The sequence below is a fragment of the Brachionichthys hirsutus genome, chromosome 10 (assembly GCF_040956055.1).
Source record: "Brachionichthys hirsutus isolate HB-005 chromosome 10, CSIRO-AGI_Bhir_v1, whole genome shotgun sequence".
NCBI classification, from domain to species: domain Eukaryota; kingdom Metazoa; phylum Chordata; class Actinopteri; order Lophiiformes; family Brachionichthyidae; genus Brachionichthys; species Brachionichthys hirsutus.
The window spans coordinates 2,972,705-2,995,088 of record NC_090906.1 but is presented as its reverse complement, the minus strand read 5'-3'; the positions used below and the strand labels follow the sequence as shown (position 1 = coordinate 2,995,088).

General features: G+C 42.5%; 1 protein-coding gene across 1 annotated transcript in view; it reads left to right on the top strand.

Moving 5' to 3' along the window:
* The window catches only part of pdlim4 (PDZ and LIM domain 4), a 28,616-nt gene extending 9,813 nt beyond the window's left edge, over nucleotides 1–18,803 (top strand). Inside the window, exons 3-7 of the mRNA XM_068744333.1 lie at nucleotides 3,609–3,690; nucleotides 7,825–8,078; nucleotides 11,188–11,342; nucleotides 16,027–16,165; nucleotides 16,792–18,803. Coding sequence (XP_068600434.1) covers nucleotides 3,609–3,690; nucleotides 7,825–8,078; nucleotides 11,188–11,342; nucleotides 16,027–16,165; nucleotides 16,792–16,996 — 835 coding nt within the window. The 3' untranslated portion in view covers nucleotides 16,997–18,803. The remainder of the gene's footprint in view (nucleotides 1–3,608; nucleotides 3,691–7,824; nucleotides 8,079–11,187; nucleotides 11,343–16,026; nucleotides 16,166–16,791) is intronic.
* Nucleotides 18,804–22,384: the final 3,581 nt, after the last annotated feature.

Sequence of the window (22,384 nt, the reverse complement as noted above, 5' to 3'; positions counted from 1 at the left end):
TATACTGAATTAATTTTGCACTGTAGATAATCCATCCATCTTCCACCGCTTATCCGGGGTCGGGTCGCGGCCTAAGCAGGGAAGCCTAGACTTCCCTCTCCCCGGCCACTTCTTCCAGCTCTTCAGGGTGGGGTGGGGGGGATTCTAAGGCGTTCCCAGGCCAGCCGAGAGGCGTAATCTCTCCAGCCTGTCCTTCCTCGTGGTCTCCTACCGGTGGGACGTGCCCTGGACCCCTCACCAGAGACGCATCCCAAATAGATAGTCGAGTCACCTCATCTGACTCCTCTCAACACGGAGGAGCAGCGGCTCGACTCTGAGCTCCTCCCGGATGACGGAGCTTCTCACCCGATCTCTAAGGGAGAGCCCAGCCACCCTACGGAGGAAGCTCATTTCGGCCGCTTGTACCCGCCATCTTGTTCTTTCGGTCACTACCCAAAGCTCGTGACCACAGGTGAGGGCCGGAACAAAGATCGACCGGTAAATGGAGAGCTTTGCCTTTCAGCTCAGCTCCCTCTTCACCGTGACGGATCTGTGCAGAGATTACTGCAGACGCTGCACCGATCCGTCTGTCGATCTCCCGCTCCATCCATCCCTCACTCGTGAACAAGACCCCGGGGTACTTGAACTCCTCCACTTGGGGCAGGATCTCCTCCCCGACCTAGAGGGTGCTCTCCACCCTTTTCCGTCTGAGAACCACGGCCTTGGATTTAGAGGTGCTGATTTTGGGAAACGGTAGTTTTCATAAATTTTTGTTTAGTCAGGATAATCCACTGACCTCATAATAAAGAGTTGGAGCTGTAGTCTCACTGAAGAAATACAGCATCATGAAAATCACTTTCATTTTAATGAAGCCACAGCAAAAAAAGAGGTCAATGTTCCATTCAACCTCTGCACATAAAGTATTTTTATGTGATTTTTGGAATGAATGTTAGTGGAAGGTCCACAAAGGTTTGTGGCGCACATTCTAAATATATATTGAGGTTATATCTTGTTTGTCATCTTTATTGCAAGTTAATCAGAAATATAATTTTACTTACTGAATTACAGTAGAAATTTGGTCCCATGGTTCACTTGCTAGATTTTCTCAGAACTGTCATCCACATTTCACCATCGTCCATGACTGAACCTGGTTTTCACATTGAGCTTACATAAACTCAAAGGTTGTCAGAAGTTGGTCACATGATAAACGCTGGTTGTCAGCTCTCCCTCTCGTTTGGTAAAACTAAAAGGGCAATTTGTGCAGACGTAAGGTTCTGGATTAAGTTCTCAATTAGGATTTTATTTTCAGATTGGAGGGCTTGAGGGTAGGTGCAATATTTAAAAGTATTTGCAATACATGTCCTGCAGAATGAGTAAAATCAAATTTGCTGCTGGTCTGGAGGCTAAAATGGAAAACGCAACACAAAGCAAGGGGTTCAGATGAAATCGGAATGACTGGCAGAGAAATGACAATCAGATCACTCTGCTGGAGATTTTTGCCTCGTCTATCTCCCTTTGATTCAAGTACCAGTGACTCATACTTGAAGGATTATGAGGTTGTGTGGGGACTAAAGGAATGCAGGACTCCAGCTGGGACAAACACAAAAAGAAACCTCCAAAGTACTGAACTCACAAAAACGTCCACTAACAATCCCAGTTACCCAAGGCATTTTGTTTTTGTAGCTGTGACATCAAGAGTATTTTTGTAACTTTGTTGCATGAAGGGAGGAGAGAGGGGGGTGAACATCAATTAATCATTCAATCAAATTTTATTTGTATTTGTATATCTTGGTCAAATTTAGGTGCCATTAGGTTTTGAGAGTAATCTGGATACAAACAATCCAGATTTTCCCATTTACTCAGAATTTGGGCCTTAAAAAATATATAGAATCATATCTTGTAAAATTTGCACTCGAACCATTCCTCAGCAGCGCAGTGATACAAAGAGGGGAGTGAGGACAATGGTGTGACAATGGATTTGAGTTGAATATATCTATTTTGCAAACCATGCTTATATGTTTTAGTATATTATCAAATATCTAGGCTAGGAAGGGTTTGACATTTCAGGCTGGAATAAACATTGGAGGAGACAGAAAGTAGAATAGAAGAAAATAGAAAAGGAAAGCGGGGAGAGAGTGAGATGAAACCGAGATGAAAGAAGCTGTTGAAATGATAAACGGGTTGATGTGTGCAGCAGAAATCAGGTCCTGATCCCCCACACAGTAACTCTCTACTGGATAGATAATAAAACATTTATCATGTCCAAAAAACAGTCCATTACTCGTTATTTGAAGTGTTTGTACGTATTTGTACGTACGAAACCTGTTGGCTGAAGCAACGTGTTTCAAACATCAAGGGCTTTGCCTGACATTTTTCATCAAGATCAAATCAACCAAAGATGCTTTCTTTAATGCCGAAAAAAATCGGGGAATCCAGTAGCGCAGTAATGTAAAATGCAATTTCAAAAAAGGACAAATAGGAGAGCTTCCACCTTAGCTCCTGTGGGATAGGGATCATGTTGTCGGCCAGATGCATGTCGCAGAACGCCAGTGGCTCGTCCCTCGTATAATTATGTGCACCGCTACTCCTCTGCGGCTTTAAAAAGGCATCCATGGGATATACAAGCTCGGATGGGTAGTGTGAATAAATGTAAAATATACAGCCAAAAGGATCCCAGTGCAACGCAGCAGTGCTGTATGAATGTTGCTGCGCCGGGATTACGCAGTAATGGAGGAGTGGACCCTATGATGGCCTGCGTCTCACAGTTTCCTTTCATGCTTCATCCTTCACATCTCTTATTATGGGGTGAATGGCAAGTTCCATGTTTCTTTTTTCTGCAGTTCCAAATGTCAGTTGGAGTAAATCACTTCAGACTAAACTGTCACTCATTCCGTTTTCCATCTAAACCAAAACACTGAAGAGCGTGAAGCCTTGTCTCGGGGGGGGGGGGGTTGCCGGGGATTTGGCAGAGGGCAGGGTGGGTCATCCCACACAGTAGCTGTTGCTCGTCCACCAGACGCTCCCCACCTCGTAAGGGCACGTTTGATTGCAACACATTCATGGTTCATGTCTTCAGCCTTGCTTCACCCCGGCTAATAATGTGCCAGCCGCAACCCGATGATGTCACCTCTTCAAATGTCAACTCTCTGCTGTGGGCTTTGGAAACCCACACTCACACAGACTTGTGGTTGAGACTGGAAATGTGAAAGAATAGTCAGTGGATGAACAGAGGCACAGTCATAAAGAGATATGCGCCTTTTATTTGCTCTGCCTGATGTCATGGTGCGTTGCCCTTTTAGAAGCTGGATGTTTGCCGACTTAATGATATGGCAACGGAAAAAAATAGAAGTAAACTGCCACTCGTTCGCTATATAATTTTGAAGTAAAAGAGAGATGCATGTGATGCCAGGGAATTTTAATCACGTTTTAGTAGGCTAAGAAATAATTAGTTTCAACATAGCTTGTACTTACCTGCCCTATAAAGAGAGGCGCACGAAGGGGAGCTCATTCAGAAGTGCTGCAAATGGGATTTCTGTCAGTAACTCGTACTTTTTTATTAATAAATCAAAGTTAGTTTGGTCAATTAATTTTTCTGACTCTCTCTCCTCCCATGGGTCTTTGTGTTTCAGCTCAGCAGCTGGGGACAGAGTGTGGTCTCCAACATTTAGTGAAGATGGCAAGACAAGCCCTTACATGGATCCTGAGTCACAGGTAAATACTGTTTACTTGGGGTTTAACTGCAGCACAAGGTCACACGTGTTGCTTAAGGTTCAAATTCACACCCAGTGGGATGCTGCCGGGTGTTATTTAGCTGAATTTCTCACGCTGCCAGGACAGTTTCAGGATCATGGTCGTGCCATGGGTGAAAAGAATAACCCACCACCGAACGAATGAGCAAGAATACAATGTTTAGATTTTGTTTTGCTTTTAGACATGCGTGTGTTGCCAGTTCTGTGTTAAGGGTTAAGTGTATTTTAACAAATAGCACTTTGATTTCCAAGTTTCTGAATTATTTGCTGAAAATTAGAATGATTTTCAAAAGGCACGTGTTGATGAAGAAACTGACCAAAAACTGGAGTTGCAAAATGACTCATTTTCTCAAATGTATATTCCGGCCGTTTGCAAAAAAACAAAAACAAAACCGTATCCTGTTGACGGAGCCTGGATCCAACAAAGTTTCCTCAAAAGAAAATGACCTGCAAGAAATTCTGTTTGGGCATCTTGCTTGTGCAGTAGCTCTGGGTGAGTCATCTGCAAAAGTAAGATCTCAGACTCTAGTATTGTTTTGTAACTCCGATGCCGAGACATGTTCTGTTATATATTGCAACTCCTTAATAAACAAGGTGCCGGCTGGTGGTGACAGAGGGACATTTAAAAATATACTTGACTGTGTGTGAGACCAGTTTCCTCCATTTGTCTGTATTGTGAGTAGAATCCATGGAAAGAGGCAGAAGAAAAAATATCCTGAAATCATTTACAGGAATATAAATGAGAACACGTCCCACTGTTTATTGGGCTGCTTTAGAAATAGTGTCTTGATTGTCTTGATCTGGAAAAATGGAAATTGAAGGGACGATGAGCTCTGCCAAACGTTTCCAGTGCCTGCAAGCCAACCTTTCTGAATGCGGAGAAAAGGATGCGACTGTGCATTGTACTATAAATAAAGAGACCATGTGACCGACAATGAGCATATTGTGACTCAGAAATGTGAGAGTGTTGGGTTGCCTCCTATTGTTGTGTAGTCGGGACTGGGTGGAAGAGGGTGGAACGCTCCCAGTCATTCCATCAGTGGGAGAAAACTAAACGGAAAGATGCTTTTTAACAAGATACTTTGAGGGTCGGAACTGTCAGCGGATCATTTCTTTGTCTGGCATAAATCCTATTGGCAGAATGTGCCTGCTTCTTATTGGTTGTAATGTGACTGATTGTCTCATTGCAACCAGTAAAAAATTACAAAAAAAGCGACAAAGCTAAATACAAAAGTGAGATTGAGGGGGGGGGAATACTTAACTTTTCGAGTAGCAGAGAACACTTGAGCGAGAAAACGTTAAGACAGCATCAATCAGAATCAGGATGAGCTGTCACTGGCTGAAGGGAAGATCCCCTCATTTGGTAAAGACATGAATGGTAGAGGAAGGAAAGGGAGAGCGAGACAGATGGAAAAGCACACAGAGAAGGAGACAGACAGGAACACAGAGAGAGAGAACCAGAGAAACGGATGGACACGGGTATTAAGATTCTGTTTACACACAATTTAATTTAACCAGCGGAGGCCGGGCCCAATTTACAGGGAAACAAAAAAAACTGTCCTAAAAACTTGAGATAATTGACTAAATTTATAAAAAAATTGCATGTCATGTTCATGAATTTTTATTGCAGCATTCATTTCCGTTGGAGCCATTCTTGGGCAGGCTCATTGGCAGCGACTGTAACAAATCAACCATTTTCCTGTCTGCCCCCCCCCCCCCCATGTCAGCTTCCTGCTACTTTCTCTGTGGCCTGCCTAGTGGTCCCTGATGGCGAGATACACAGAACCAGGCCTAGGTAGACATAAAGGGCTTGTTTGTGTCTGTCTAGTGGTGCAGAGCATCAAGTGAAAAGCTTCGTTTTCAATGCCTACGGGGATTAAACGATGCAGGAGGCAGGAACAAATGTTGTTTATCATGAATTTGGAAGCCAACAATTTGTGAACCAAGCAGAATGAGGTCTCAGTCTTCAGTCAAAGAAAGCATATGCTTTCACTTAATGGCTCCCCCCCCCCCTCCCCTTTCTCACCAAACTGTGGTACCTGAAGTACCAGAGCTGAAAGCTGCAATCCCTGGAGAAATGGAGAAACTTGGTGTTTAAAAACATAATGCAACGTAGATGTGCTTAAAAAGAGGTATATGAACATGCAATGCACACTTTCTCACATTTCTTTTTAATTTTATTTTATTTGCACATACAATCATTTATAGCCAGTCACCCTGAACCATGAGCCATACTTGGCTACCATTAAATACAGGCCAGTGAAATCCCATATAAGACAAGATGTATGGGTTTACAGCATTAACCAATGCTTGTTTTTATAACTAGTTACTGCTTTTGGTTACTTTTTCCTTCTTCCTTCATTGGTTCTCCCTTCCTTCAAAGGTTATTCTCCACTGAGCCAGGAGGAATGCAGTCAAGATCTGCAAGAAAATGAAATTCTCAAGAGAAACCCTTTCAGGAAATAGATGATGTCACAGATGGTCTTTTTGAGGCATCTTTTTAGTTTGCGTTTTGGAGGTAGACTGAAACTGCTCACATTAACTTTTAAATTGTTCTGACTACACTGGGAAAGCAGCACAAGTTTACTAGAGGGGTTTGGATACAATGCATTTCACCAGATCAATGACTGCCATTGTTAATGGAGGAGAAATCTCCATTAAAGCTACCAAATTAATACATGACAAAAAAATATACATCTATATAAAATGTGTGCATATATTCATATATATATATGGGTTGCTGTAGTTTAAATGTGCCTTTACCTGGATTCACATAGGGCCACTATCTTTAACGACTAAGATCTTATTTGGGCAGAGGTGCTCTCCTTGCCACAGAGTTTCGGCTCTGCTTTGAGAAGGAGCCGCAGAGAGATGGGTGTTTCTGTCCTGCCCATATATGGTTCGGCTTTGGGATAGAGGCGACATTGAGCACCGACTCCCAGCCCTTGTTTTTTTTTAAACTCTAACCATGAATGTCTCTCAACGTTTCACTTAGAAGGTTTCCATCCCAACTAGCCAAGGTTTTCGGGTCGAGCAGGAAGCGGTGGGTTTGAATTCCTTGAAAGTCATCCATCTTAATTTCAGAATGCACGGCGATGACGGACGTTTTTTAAAGTTCGAGAGAGGGAGGCCTCTTGATTGCGCTGATTACAGTAGGACCTGTGAGCATGTGTGGTCCAGATGAGGGTCGAGGACATGATGACATCCAGCAGATCCATCTGATGGCAGGAGTCTCTGAAATATTGCGATTCTGAAGTTATGAAAGATATGGTCGTTCTCTTCAAGTCGAATTCAAAGCACTGCATTACGGACAGAGTGGCGGCGTTCTTGCTGTTGTTAAGCTTTCTGCAAGTTCAGCCTGCACGATGGACTCTCCAGGTTGTTTGTGAGTGTTATCGCTGTGTGCTGATATCGGTGGTAAACACTCGGTGACGTCTCTGCAGAGCTTGTGCAAATGCATGAGGAAGGGCTTTAGCCTCGGCCTGAACTCGTTACTGGGGTATACAGCGGTGTGAGCGTTAGGCATCTCTGCATCTGTCCTACATCTGTCCAGTAGATTTTTACAAACGGCTAACGGCTAAGAGGAAGCACTATCAAAACTCTACTCTGAAGGGAAAAAAGGGAAACCGTTTCTCAGCTCTTTAAGCTTTTATAAACTGAGCTGCAGAAACAGGAAGTGGCTCAATTTTGGCAATGTTTACACAAATTAATTAGTTTTTATAGGAACATCTGTAAGAAATTTAATGCAGGATTTACAATTAACAGAGGTAAACAAAGAAATGAAGTGGAATAGTCTTTTCTTTTAATCCTCACCTCACCAAAGACTGTTTTGGGAACGACCCTGAAGAGTTGTGGTTTACTACTCAGGCAACCGCTGGGCTCATTTCCTAAACCGAAACCTTTACAGCATTGCTGTAAAGGCTCTTATGCTCCTTTTTTTTTTTTTTATCTCACATCTAACGCTTGTATTCTTTCTATCAAGGTTTCACTTTTTCTTTGCTTTTGCAATAGTTCCTGACTGATATTTTGTTATGTTTTATTTGACTTTTTAGGTTTCTTAAAAGTATGTTTTTCCTTTTCTTTTTTTTATTACCAGAATTTCCGTCCAATCAGCGGTTACAGTCGTAAACCTTCTCACACCTCCGAAACGCAGTCGCCGCTGTCTCCTCAGCCCACTCACCTGAATAATGAGCACCCCAGACCCAACAATGGCCACAGCAACATGCACAGGAATGGAACTGGCCATGTTCCGAACAACAACCCAGCAGGACTTTGTGCTCAGAATGGCAGCAATGTGGACAGAGCTCTGCCGAGCAAGATGGGAGGCCTAAGCCTCAGTGCCACTCACAGGTGAGGATATAATAAAGTGTACTGCAAACAGAATAAAGGTATGTTTATACTAATTATTGAGAAATTCACAGAACAGCAGAGGCTGAGACACTTTATTTCTCCAGGAATTTAGAAAGTGTTAGTTTAAATTAAACAGTGTCTATCGGGGGGGGGGGGAAATATCGATGAAGCTAAACTGTGTCCGTTGGCCTTGTTTCAGCTTTAGGCGAGAGTTTATTTTGGCACATTTGGTACCCGTTTATGTGCCGACTACCATGAAGACACTGATTAACATACTTGTGTCTCGTGATACCTCTGGCCCACATGGTCTGGAAAAGCCATTTTCCGTGTTTCCCCTGAATATGTTCTTCACGCCTGGTGGTACCCACTGAAAAAATATTTCAAGTACCAGTAGTATATCTGTGAAGAGTCATTCAGGTCTTGGTAGATGTCTTTGTTGAATAAAGTCAACTGGACCTATAAGAAAAGCTTTAAGATGTTTTACCTCTCATCCATTCTTCAGTTACTCAGAGAGCTGATTTAATTCCATTATTTGTGATGTCATTTTTTTTTTTCTTCTTTTTGTCCGACTGTATTAATCTTAGTTGTGCTAACATGTCTCCAAAGTATGTGTTGGGTGTACTGTATTGGGAATATAGATAGAAAATGCAATGGTAGTTGTGCTTGAAGAAGACACAAATAAGAAATTGCTATTGGTAAGGAAGGAAAAAGAGGGCATCTTTCAGGGGTTTCCCATTTTTAAACCCTGACTGACTCTACGGGGGGGGGACCCCTGTGGGTTTTTGTGTCTCACACCCAATGACAGCAGATAGTTTGAGTGGAGGAATTTATCACCCAGGTTTAATGTTGCCCCTGGGAAATACAGTCTCCCTTGTACTCCCGTTATTCTTGCTTTCTGACCTTGAGGCAGAGACAGCAAAGCATACATGTTCCACGTTTTCCTAAAAAAGCAAGAGGCAGTTCAGAGTAGTCAGCCTCCGGGCAGAGACTGAGACGTAGAGAACTCTTAGCTTTCCTAAGAGAAGCGTAACATCAAATGAAACAAAATAAAGAAAACTCAAAAAAGAGAAAACTGAAAGGCGGTTCGAAGATTAGAAGGCTTATCCCCGGAGAGGTTTTTGGTTAGCCTGTGGAGTCTGATTTGAGTAGTGAAACATGGCTACAAAACAAGGAGTCTGGCCTGTGACAGTTGGTGTATAATTAAGGTTCACCTGTATGTTACCTTTTCTATTCCCAAAAATTCCACACAGATTTCAGTTGTTATGTCTTTTCTTATGTTATATGTAGATAGAGATTACATGTAGTGTCTGCACAACAGTGGTGGTAGATCCCAGGGGTTACCCAGCAGATAGACAGCTAGAAATCCTTTCATACCCGACCTGCTGACCAATGAGCTGACCTCTCTGTTGAAGTGCTGCAGTAATCTCGATCAGGACGTTATATCCCCCTAAACACGTCTTAACAGAGTGTCTATCACGTGCAGTATTCCAAACAGAAGAACATTGATTTACAAAGATTGAGGTATAAATCCATTGGTCTGAGTTTGTTTGTTCTTCTGAACATGTCCACACACAAAAAAAATCTAAAAGAAAGGAGGACTCCCACTCTGGCCTACAAAGTATACTGTGGAAGCGGGCAGATATCTGGCCATCTTCATGCAAGCAGGGTCAGGGTGCTCGCATTGTGGAGTTGCACTGGGGTGCACAGAGGTGGTGCACCCCAGGAAGGAAGGACAAAAGAGAAAAAGAGGGCATCTTTCAGGGTTCTTCCATTTTTAAACCCTAGCTGACTTTACAGCGGGGAGAGGGCCCCCTTCGGATTTTAGTGCCTGTTATCCAATGGGAGCAGATAGTCTGAGTAGAGTAGTTTAAAACCCAAGTCTAATATTACCCCCGAGGAAATGCCGTCTCCCTTGTATTCCCATTGCTCTTGCTTTCTGGCCTTATCTGGCTGTAGATCTTACATACAGGCCTCAAAGGTCCATCGAACCAGTCTAAGTCATTCTTTGCTTCAAAGGCTTTCACGATCCAGTCTAGTCTAGTCCTTTCTTTGTTTCAAACCTTGGACCATGCAAGGCCCAACGTCTGATTCCCTTGCCCGATATTGCGTACTATTTGTGATCTCTGCGTTGAATAAAGTCAACTGGAGTCGTAGAAAAAGTTTACGATGTTTTGCCTCTCACCCAAGAGGCTTCTCCAGTAATCTGAGAACTGAAGCCTCTGAACTGAAGTTAAATACATCTTGATATTGATAATTATTCATCATTAATCACTTGGTCTAATGCATTATTTATACAAATTCAGCACTAAAGTTTATCTCCTGTCATTCTTTCACTTTTTCAGGTTTTCTTTCTGACACACAAAAACACACACGCAGGCTGCAGTGAACTGCTTTTTTTTTTTTTGGAACCCTGGAGGGGAGCCCAGAGGCAAACACACTTGAATTTGTCACAATCTGAACTTATCTGTCAGCAGTCCTGCTCATCTCCCAGAGGTTTGAATGTATGAAATGAACAGGAAACATGTAGAACTTTTATAACAGAGCTGTCATGATTAAGACTTGTCTGTGGAATCATGTGCCGTCCCGTAATGCATTTAACTCAGTGAAATTAATATCTATGAGTATTTTAAATTACTTCAGGCATTGTGGCACAGTGGTTAGCAAGGAGGTTCTGGGTTTGATTCCTTCCTGCGTAGAGTTATGTTCTCCCCATGTCTTCGTGGGTTCTCTCCGGGTTCTCCGGCTTCCTCCCACCTCCGAAAACATTCATCTTAGGTAAAACGGTCACACCAAATTGTTTGTAAGGCGTGAGTGTTTGTTTGTCTATCGTATGGCCTGGCGTCTCATCTGGGGTGTACCCCGCCTCTAATTACTTCACCTTCTTTCATTGGTCTCTTGGTAAAACATCACAACACAACAACAACACATATTATCCATATTAAAAACCAATAAAAAAATACTATATACTAAGCATATTTTCATGTGCCCATTCGTTTTGGATTATTTGCAGGCTATGATCATCCTTGTTGGCTTGTCATCCAATCATCATTAATCCTATTGCAATGCATTAAAACTGTTTCCTGCCCCCCCCCCCCCTTGTCTCCTTCAGCCCAGAGCCTCTTTCACTTCCAGGGGGTCGTAATGATTTCAACACCCAGTCAGATGTCTACAGAATGCTGCAGGACTATGAGGAGCCTGTATCTGAACCAAAACAGTCTGGCTCCTTCAAATACCTCCAGGGAATCCTGGAGGCTGAGGATGGAGGTACGTGCTCTACGTGGGTTTTTCTGTGAATGCTTAAATGTGTGTGGTGGTGAAGGAAAAGGCTAACTACACTGCTCTGCTGTCGACAGATCGGACATGATAAATCCCCTGTGCATGACTTGGTGCATCTATCTAATCCTCTAAAGTTGTTTATTCTCTCTTTTCCATATAAGATTATTGTGAAATGAAATTTGTGAATTCAAACAGTTTCTGTTTCTGGCTCCCTGGCATAGTTCTCCTTTTATAGGAAGACACAGGCAGGGCAGTCAGAGGCTAGGGAGGACAACTGAGGCAGAGACAGCCAAAGGAAAAACAAGAGGCAAGGGGTGAGCAGAAGAGATGAGGTGCTTTAAATAGCTCGCACATGGATGAGCAAGTGCTTAACATTTTACTGTCAAAACAAATTCACATCACACAATAAAGTGAGAAAAATGTTTTTCCTGTCTGCCTTTCAACCTCAGCATTCTAGCTTTCGAAGTGATTTTTGAAATGGAGCAGTGGATTGGCAATGATGAATGTTTTTTGTAACCTCAGCGGCTAATGTTGAGCCTCCTTTTAATTCCTTTAGAAAGCTTATTGCAGTTAGTGAAATGTTAGCTGTAAATAAATCCACCGGTAAATCTGCAGTAAAAGTCTGCGTGTATGCTCAGTGAACATTTTTGTTCAAGATAAGTTTTATTCAATGTGTTTTGCCATAAAGTAATCAATCTGATTGCCTTAAATTGAACCCCTATTTGAGATTTTGCTGTTAGTGACTACTCTTAGACTTGGGATTTTAGATATTGATATTGGTTCAAATGGATATGATAAAGGACTTTGGGATCAATCAATCATTTTGCCAGCGGGCTGTCTTATGGAACCTGTTGATTAAGTCCTAGTGCTGATTTGATTATTTTCCTGTCACAAAATAAAATGCCATTTTTATTTAGCCTTTCCATTTGACGTTTACTTTGGACAGTAATTACGAAGATCTATCTCTCTATCTATCCGCATCCGTCGGAGTCGGAGACGGACATTCCACAAAAACACAAAACCCAATTTAAACGGAACCTTCTCACACTGTCTCTAGAAATGATGTTCTCCCTTTCTGGTGTCTTCATTCATTCATTCTCTGTCGATGTTCCATTCCATTTGTGTTTCACGCTAACCTTAACCTGAATCCAAAAATCCCATACTGGTATCTGGGCAGCAGTGGGGGAAACACTCCTTAAAGAGGAGGGAATCAGTGTTAGGGTTGTAAACGCCACTGCTCCGACCTAAAACAACTCCCACACTAAAGTAGAAGACGGTAGGAGCCGGCTTGTGTTACACAGGCATTCAAAACATTTAAAAAGTAAATGTTCCTGACTCTGGGAACTTTTTTAAAATATAAAAAAATATAAGCACTATTCAGTTTTCACTTAACATTGGAATTAATTTGTCTTATTTAAATACTTAAAACACAAACAATAAGTTGATCCTGCTTTAAATTATTGCCTTGTGCAAAGCAAAAATGTGCAGTGTCACAGATTTCAGAATAAATAGCCATATTATTTTCTGTGGAGAGAGAGAGAGAGAGAGAGAGAGAGAGAGAGAGAGAGAGAGAGAGAGAATGACTGACTGACTGGTCAGTCTTCATTGATTGGACCAAAATCTTTCTTCACAATGCTTCAGTGGTCAAAAGATAAAACTTCCCACCAGGTTATCACATCTCAACCTTTTGATGTGAGAGCTGGAGCAGAGCCAGACGAACTCTAGTTCTGTCTGGTGCAGAGCTAGACCAAGCTATTTCCTTAATTTATTGCTCAAACTCAAAACATGAAGAGCGAAGCCCGAAGCAAGCTAAAGACAAGAGACGGATGAGAAAGCCATACATAAGGGGTTAGAGGGAAAGAGGTACAACTGTTGGAATAAAGAGGTTCAATGGGGTTGTTTTTTGTCTGCTGCCAATGCTCGGGAAACTGGGAAGTTGATTGACAGGCTAAGCCCTTGATGAGACATGAAGACGCCTAATGTTTACTTTGGGATTATTTTAATAGCTACTTGTCTCTGTGTGTTTTAATGTGTGTGAGTGAAACCCTGACACAAATTCTGAAGTCAATCATTTTCCTTTTGTTTGTTTATAGCTCAAATAAGCAAACTGACAATTTAAGAACTTTGACATTCAAAGTCAAATTGTCCTGTTTTTCAACACATACCTTGCTCTTGGACTTTTAAATCACTGGAGTTGGTCTCTTTTTGAAGGTGGAACCCCCCTGCTGAGAGCATATTGACTTTCAAGGCCTTTTAAAATTAAAGTAAACAAGAGTCTCAGTTTACCCTGAATTCCACCACCATGATTGGGTAGGGGAAGGTTGGAATGACTTTGAAATGCTCCTGTTGAGGTCGGCAGGTTATAACACATCGGTAGACATTGGAAAGTGCAGAGGCTTCTTCGTGGATGACTGAGAATCTCCACAGATATTCTGGAAATCTATTCTAACATTCATGTTTGACCAAATGTTTTATTCTGTATGTCAAAAATGAGTTAATTTGTTTACTGTTGGGGTGGCCCGGTGGCGCAGTGGTAAGCGCTGTTGCCTCACAGCAAGGAGGTCGCGGGCTTCTCTCCGGGTTCTCCGGCTTCCTCCCACCTCCAAAAACATGGATTTTAGGGGGATTGGTGACACTAAAATTGCCCGTCGGTGTCTGTCTCTGTGTTGCCCTGCGATGAACTGGCGGCTTGTCCAGGGTGTACCCCGCCTCTCGCCCATTGACTGCTGAGATAGGCTCCAGCTTGGCCCGCGACCCGATACCGGACAAAGCAATTGGAAAATGAATGTTTACTGTTGAATGTAAAAATTTTCAGAGAAAATGTATTGTGTGGTTACTTCACTGATTTTAAAGATGAGGGAGAAATAGACAAAACTTAGTTTGGGAAAACCTGTGCCCCATCAGAATAGGGCCTCTGAATTGGAAGACATAAGCATCAGTGATATGTGTAACCGGGTGATTGTAGTTAATTGGGCAGGCAGGTGTGGGAGGGAGCACCTGTGGCCCATTTACCACTGATTGGGGGGGCGTATATAGGTGCTTCCCCTCCCTCGTTCCAAGTCCTCATTTGTGTTTTCCCCGTCTCAAAGGCAGGTTGGCCGTGGACTGTCACTGCCGTGTCTCTCCTTTTCTTTTGTTAGTTTTGCTTTTAGAGTGTTAATAAATGTTTTGAATCCCTAATGCTGTGCTGGTCATCACTGTGAGCGGACCTGCGGGTGGGGAAACCCGCTAAAGCGAGCTGGGGGACCAAAAGGAAAAACTATATCTTTAGGGGCAGGTCCTAAAGTGGCGTTGTTGGCGACCATCGATTAGCCCCGTATTCACCACGTCACATTTGGAAATCCTTTTAATGAATTGCATGAATTGCCCTGAGTGTAAGAATCTTTATATCGAAATTAAAGTATTCCAGTGAGGGGAAATGTGATTTGTGCGTTGAGGGCCTGAACCCCTCGACTGTCTGACACAAGATGGCTCTTCTCTCTATTCACCTTGACTTCGGGCTTGGCTTCAGCTTTTGGAGAGGTTTCAGTTTAGGCCGCAGGGCTAAAATATGTGTTTGACTGTTAGAGTGTGTCAGGTGCATATTTGTTTTTTACACACAGAAGATCATTGCTGAGATAAAATCTTGATTAAATCTCTTTCTTGAGTGTATCCTGTTACAAGACTCCTAATAACATGTCACAGTGTCGGGCGAACGTGCCATTAATGCTGTGTGGGGCTCGGTATGCATTGTAAAAACCTACTCTTTATCCAATTAAATGAAGTGTCTGTCTGCACTAGGCAACAAAATGAGGCCTAAGTGGTCTGGCCGTTTAAAAATGTAGAGGCAAGTCTAAACAAACATTCTTTTTTTCCTGCTTTTATGTCCATTCCTGACTCTTGTTAAAATAATATTTTTAGTTAACCTGCTCTTCTCTAAGAAAGTCAGCTTAACACCGACCTTAAAAGTTACCAATTTTAAATTGAAACCGAGTCTTCTTGAGCTGTTGTTTTTTTCCTCATGTATTAAGATGAATGATCACCGCTCATTCGGACACAAGCCCTGTCCAAAAGAGAGTCGTCACCTGGATTTCAAAAAAATGAATAGCTTTCCATCGGATAAACATGAAACATTTGGTGAAATCAAATCTGTACGATCTCAATGGTTGAACTCACGGCTGTGTTTAATAGTGAAACTTGGACCATGCACAAAGAGAACCCAAGGCATTGAGACTAAACAACTGTGTAGCCTTAAGAACACCACCTAGCAGCGAGGCTAACTGAGGAAAAAAAAAAGCTTCAGATTGCTCAAGAGCACAAAGATTGGACTCTGGAACAATGGAGACAAGGTCAGGTGGTCTGAGTTCAGGTTTATCCTGTTCCAGGATGGGTGCAAGAAGAGAAGCAGATGAAGTGATGCACCCACCATGCCTGGTGCCATTCGTACAGCTTTGGGGGCAGTTTTATGATCTTATTTCTTCAGTTGTAGTCTCAGCAATGCTGAGGACTACAGGACTGTAGACCTGACAAACACCACACGCTTGTCTTTCTAAAGGAACTGAAGCACAGCCTCATAAATCTATGGAGGGCTTACACGCACTGCATATTGAACAAATATATTGACATGTGTGTGCTTGTTCTTCACTGTATTTCCTAATTCCTACATTTATTCTAGGCTTTTTTTTTCTTTTAGGTGTGTCCCCAACAGACAGAATGAGAAACCTAAAGTCTCCAGTCAGATCTCCAATCCCAAAACTGGGAAGCCCCATTCCCAGTTCCATGTCTTGTCTTCAGAAGCTACCCGAGTGCACGCGCTGCTGTAATGGCATTGTGTGAGTATTTTACTTATCCTTGACTGAACTGGGCTTTAAGGAAATACTAAAAATAAGTGGACTGCATGACTATAATGAGAATGTAAGTGAACCTTTTTGATAGGAAATCCTGAATAAATAGGTGGTGATTCATTCTTTTCATGATAGTTTTTCATTTTAAAACTTGGTTAGGGTTATGCTTACAATTGTTTTTCATGAAAAACAGCGTCATTAAACACACATATCTATAAGTACTTATTGTGCAATGACATGCCTTTTTGACATGATTTATTCTCACATTTGCTGCATTTCAATTGCCGTGTGGAAAAAAAAATAAGCCTCTGTTGGGTTTTACCACAACTCAAACAATCACAAAAGATTTTTCTATAGATTAGTCAAGGTTCTTCAATGACTCAAACAGAGAGGTTGAGCTCTCACAGGTCAGCCTGCACCAACACGTTTCTGTCAGAATACAGAAAGGAAGTCGTTCCTATTTGTTAAATCAACCCATGTGCTACACCCTTTCCTATTCACAAATGCTGCTCATAATCACACACACACACACACACTCCTGCCAGGCTGCGTTCAGTCTGTGTGCATGTGATGTGCATCGAATTCATTCGGTATCTCCTCATCTCTCCCTCCAGTGGCACCATCGTGAAGGCCAGGGACAAACTCTACCACCCCGATTGCTTTATGTGCAACGACTGCGGCGCCAACCTCAAGCAGAGAGGCTACTTCTTCATCGAGGACAATCTGTATTGTGAGACCCACGCCAAGGCACGTGTCCGTCCCCCGGAGGGCTATGATGTTGTTGCGGTTTACCCCAATTCGAAAGTAGAAATAGTCTGAGATGGGGATGGCGCTTACTGTACCGTAGGCTCCAAACAGGGGAACTAAAGTCTTGGAGAATTCAGCTATGGAATATTTTAGCCTACATTTATCAACTCTCTGTCAGGTTGGAATGCCGATTTTTGGATCGGTTTTTGCTTTTGATAAGGGTGACATTTTTGTTCCACTGATCCAAGATCATTGTTTTGTTTTTTGTTTGTTTTTAAGTGATAGACACAATAAATACTATGTATATTGAGAATATTGAAACATGTATGCAAAACAAGACTCTGGTCCAATGAATATCCCAAAAGTCAAGCCCATTTAAAAAGCAGGCATTCTGTGCACTGTTCCAACTTGGCTGCACTCGTCCTTCAATCGCTGCATTGACTTCGATTCTAAATCAAAGAAATATGGTCCTGCTGAGAACATGTGTTCATATGCATGGATATATCCAGAGAACATGGTCGTAATAAAGGAGAGCAGTGTGTGTGTGTGGAAGGCGAGGGGTTGCTTGGTTTTCTGCCTATAAAGCTATATCATTGTATTTTATACAATATTTTTCTCATTCAGTACAACACACCGCGAGATGACAGTTCTTATTGCGTAGAGTCTTTTAACGTACAATAATTGTTGCGGTTTCATTGTCTTTTTAACCAGGCCACAGTTGCACAGTTTCTCATTTGACATCTATTCAGTGTACTCAGAACGCGTTCTATGTTGCAAAACTGGGAGGCGATATTCACTCTGAAACAAGCGATAATTCATTAGAACTTGCATGATAAGCAGATCTCTATCAAATTTAATTATGAGCATATGGAATGTGTGTGCCAATGTGCTTCTGTGGAATATCTTTGCTGAACCTATTACCTGTGGAAAATGCCTTCAAGCACCACATTGATTTGGGAACAAAACCCATCAAAGGACCTAATAGGTGCGTTAAAATCAGCGTGAAGAATGTCCTCCAGATGTGATCGCTATATCTTCAATTTGTCAATATGATATTGAAAGGCATTATACTTAAACAATGCAAAGTACATGATGCCGAAGCACTCACACTGAGATAGGAATTTTGACTATTGCTCACGTTCACATGAGAAATTACAGTTAATAAAAACAATTTTCATTTTGGCATTCTTGTGCTCTCCTGACACCTTTTTGATTATAATCATCTGAATTTGAGACGGAAGACATTTGAAACCAGGATTCACATGTGGGCCGAATTAACATTTTGTTGTTTTGTTTTTGGATGAAGAACAGAATAATCACAAATCTCAAAATAAATGGGAGGGAGTAAGGAAGACATGAGAAAAAGGAATTTGGGGGCATCAATTTTCTCTCCCTTTTTTTTTTTTGACAAATACGTTCTGTAATAAGAAGCAAGCATTGTTATCTAACTGTAATATTTGGCCATCACTGTTGGCTTATTGTGAATGGTGATGTAACCTGGGTGGAGAGAAGTGTGCTTATTCTTACTTTTAGCAATCTTTCTAACAAATCTATGAAATTGAAATGAGAATGAGGAAGTGAATTTTGCAGTACCTACTCTTAACCCTAATTTCCTCTAGAACTCAACAGTAATGTGTAGCTGCTGATTTGTCATCGATATTAGATATCTTGTAAATGACAGGATTTTCTTGCTACCACATTGCTTCTTATTGTACATATTAGTTTTTTTTCATGATTTAACATAGTGAATAACTTGTGTGTCTTTGCATACTTTGATTTCTTTGACAAATCCTCTTCTTAATCTTAACTTATTGTTCTACCAACACATGCTATTATTTGCTTTTCTTTCTAGAATCTGAATAAAATGATAAATGCGTTTCCATGATGTGCTGTGTGTTGATTGTGTCTACGAGAGACACTGTCCTTTAAACACAAGCGATTGATTTATCTTCATCAAAGCCCATCGGCCGTGGCAGCTTTTCGTTAGCAGCTCAACCTGACAGTTTATGGTACGTCTTTTGCTGGAGGAGAGTGACCAAGAATGGACGGGTTTCAGAACAAGTACATGAGAGGGACTGCTCATGTTGGACAGTTTGGTGGGAAGGTGAGAGAGACATGGTTGAAATGGTTTGGACGTGTAGGTGCGATGATGGCGAGTAGGGAAAAGGATGCTGCAGTCCAAAAACTTCTCTCCAAAAATTTCCAAGAGCAGACGGGGGGGCAGAGCTTTCAGTTATCAAGCTCCTTTATTGTGGACTCGGCTCTCTGATTTGGTTTGTGAGGTGGACACCAAGAGTAGAACATTTTTAACAAAGCTTATAGTTAATCAATACAATAATCAGTATGCTGTCATGGGCCTAGACTGCTTTATTATGATCTGTAATTAATTAATCTCTTTAAATCACTTCCACAAACACTGAGCGTCACACACACACACACACACACACAGTCCCGTCACTCAGGTGTTGGACGGGCCGCGCCCTTCTTGCATTGGGGCTGGTAACTGAAAGATTCAGTCCTCTCTTTCTTGTCAATATTTTTGAGCTGCAAAATAAGTGAAAAGATATTAGACATCAAGAGCAAATCTTAAAAACGATCACTGTTTGCCACCAAATAGTTCAACCTGACTTAGAGGGGCCACTTACATACATATCCTCCAGGAGGCAAAGCTCGTCGATGGTACTCTCCACACGGTTGTGACGACCTACAACCGTGACCAGGTCTGGCTCTGCCGATCCCCTCTCCGGAAAAGTGATATCAACCTAAAAAAAAAAAAAACAAGGTTCATGAAGGACGGAATCATTTTCTTTTAGGAAGTATATTAAGTAGTTCTTAAGTTGATACCAGCGGATCATCGCTTGCACATCTCAAAAATCACAGGTAAATCCTGACAGCAAAGAGGCGATCAAATGAGGAAAGATTTAAGATAAAGAGACCGGGAGGACGATGGTCCAGCCGTGGTGAACCGTATGTCCTCTACTACGGAGTGGCATCACAGTTGGGAAACATGTTCTTCCTTAAAGGTCCATAAAGTGTGTTAGAACATCTAAACTTGCCATGTGGATGTCCATCATGCTTTGGAGTTTCAATCTGCCTTTCCCAATAATTAGATGGTGAATCCGCCTGTCCAGATTGATGGAATCCGTGATGTCCCCGCCGTGCTCTATCACTGTCGCCTGGATGAAATCTTGTGCATCCAGAACGTCGTCCTCTAGTCCTGTAATCGTCATCTCATTCTGAGAAGCAAATACAAACATGACAAAGAAAGAACTGTGACTTTAAGGGCAAAAAACAAACAAAAATAACTACGACAGTTGCAGGGAATTCCTTTTCTGAGTATTCTATCTAGGAAGAGGAACATTGGCACCACATGCTGGTGGCTGATGAGCGTCCCACTTTTTGCCCGTATCCTTTATTACACGTATTTAAAGGCAAACAAAGCAACACGTGCTGAAACACCGTACCTGCTTCACAGCCTTCCTGTCTGGTAAGCGGATCCTCACATTGTGGTTAGCACAAATTTGCTTAATCCCTTCACCTTGGGGCCCGATGATTTTACCGAAGAGCTTGGGGTCCACAGTCACGTTCAATTTAAAGTTTTTGAGTGTCTGTGGAGGAAGAAGCAAAGACAATTATCATGACTAGATTTTGATGTATTTTATCACGAGAAACACGCAATCATATATTTATTTGCCAACGCATCAAAGACGCATCAGTTAACCAGAAGTAGGCACTGTAGAGCCAAATACCCTCACCAGTTCCTCCTGAAGGGACAACACACGACTCTTCGCAGCCTCGCAGTCTGCTTTCCTCCCCTTAATAACGATCGTCTCCGAGTTGCTATTCTGGGGAGGCACAAGAATCCTCGTGTTGGTTTCCTCCCGGAGCTACAAAGCAAAAGAAAGACGACAGTCGAATCAAATCCAGACAACCCGAAGAAGTCCTTCAACTAGACAATTGTGTTTGTAATTTAGACACAGGTACCTTCTTGATTGTTGATCCTGCCTGGCCGATGATGGACTTGTGGAACTCTTTCCTAATTTGGACTGAGACAGAGACGATCTTCTCCACCTGAAAGAAATAAATAAACAGGCTCTCAAGGGTAACGTTCACTGCATTCATTTAAGATCCAATTTGTAGCATCTTGCCGATAAACTTGTGTCTGTGCTCACCTTGGGCGGCACCAGGTCGGGCGGCGCCAGGTCGGGCGGCGCCGGGTCGGGCGGCGCCGGGTCGGGCAACGCCGGGTCGGGCAACGCCGGGTCGGGCGGCGCCGGGTCGGGCAATGCCGGGTCGGGCAGCGCCAGGTCGGGAAGCGCCAGGTCGGGCAGCGCCAGGTCAGGCAGCGTCTTCTTGGTCTCCTGCACAATTTGGGGAGCCGAGTCCGATGTCGCTGTGCCGGCTGTTGCCTGCAAAGGGAAACATTCTTTAAGTTACTCCTCAGAGGTTTTGAGACAATTGCCCATGTGAAAGCTGATTCTAGACATGCGTACCACACCTTAATATAAACTTGGGTCAGGGCCGGAACCAGATGGCATGGCTCCCCTCGCAGAATCAGAAATTCCGAGCTGCTGTCGCTAGCTGGGACCTCCACGGAGACGCCTGTCTTTTCCAGGATCTCATGGAGGTTTTGTCCGTCGGGGCCGATCACCATCTGGTGTACAGATTTCTTCACCTCCACTGCAATAGTGGTGGTGTGTTGCCTCTGCAACGCAAGGGATACGTCAGTACAATTTTACATAATCTCTATCAACGCTAATGAATGGTTTTATTTTAGCATACCTTGTCCTTGTAGATAGCATTAATCTTAGCAGCTGCTCGGGCCACCTGCTGCTGTCCACCTGTGATGACTATCTCTGCTTTGTTTTCACTTCGAGGTGGGACATTGACGTGGGCACCGGTGTCCCGCATTATTTTCTCCACAATCTTATTGTGGGCACCGGTGATGAAGGGGTGGTACGTCACGTCAACGTTCACTCGAGCAAGGGAAGATGAGCCCATGGATGGAGCCACTAAAAGGAGAGCTTACTTTAAAAAACTTCATCATAGAAACATAATTATATTTCATGAATCCCAGAATGAAATGTTTTTTTTTTTTACATTATCCTCATATTTTCTGACAAAGACTGGGTCAATTCATTCATTTTCCAACCGCTTCGTCCGGCAGACTGGGTATTTTATCATTAGTTCATTATATAACCGAGACATGCCATTTTGCATTTACTATAAGTTAAAATTAAAATAAACCGGTCCATTGCTTAAAGGGAACATATTATGAAAAACTCATTTTCCCCATGTTTCTACACTATTATGGCGATTTTGGGTCCTTATCAACCCCAAAACAGCTAAATAAACCATCAAGTCAATCCTTGGTAGTTTGCATAGGTCTGTAATCACCTCCTGAGACAGAAATAACGGACGCTGTCCTGCCGCATCTGTTTGCTATTTTGACCAGACTAG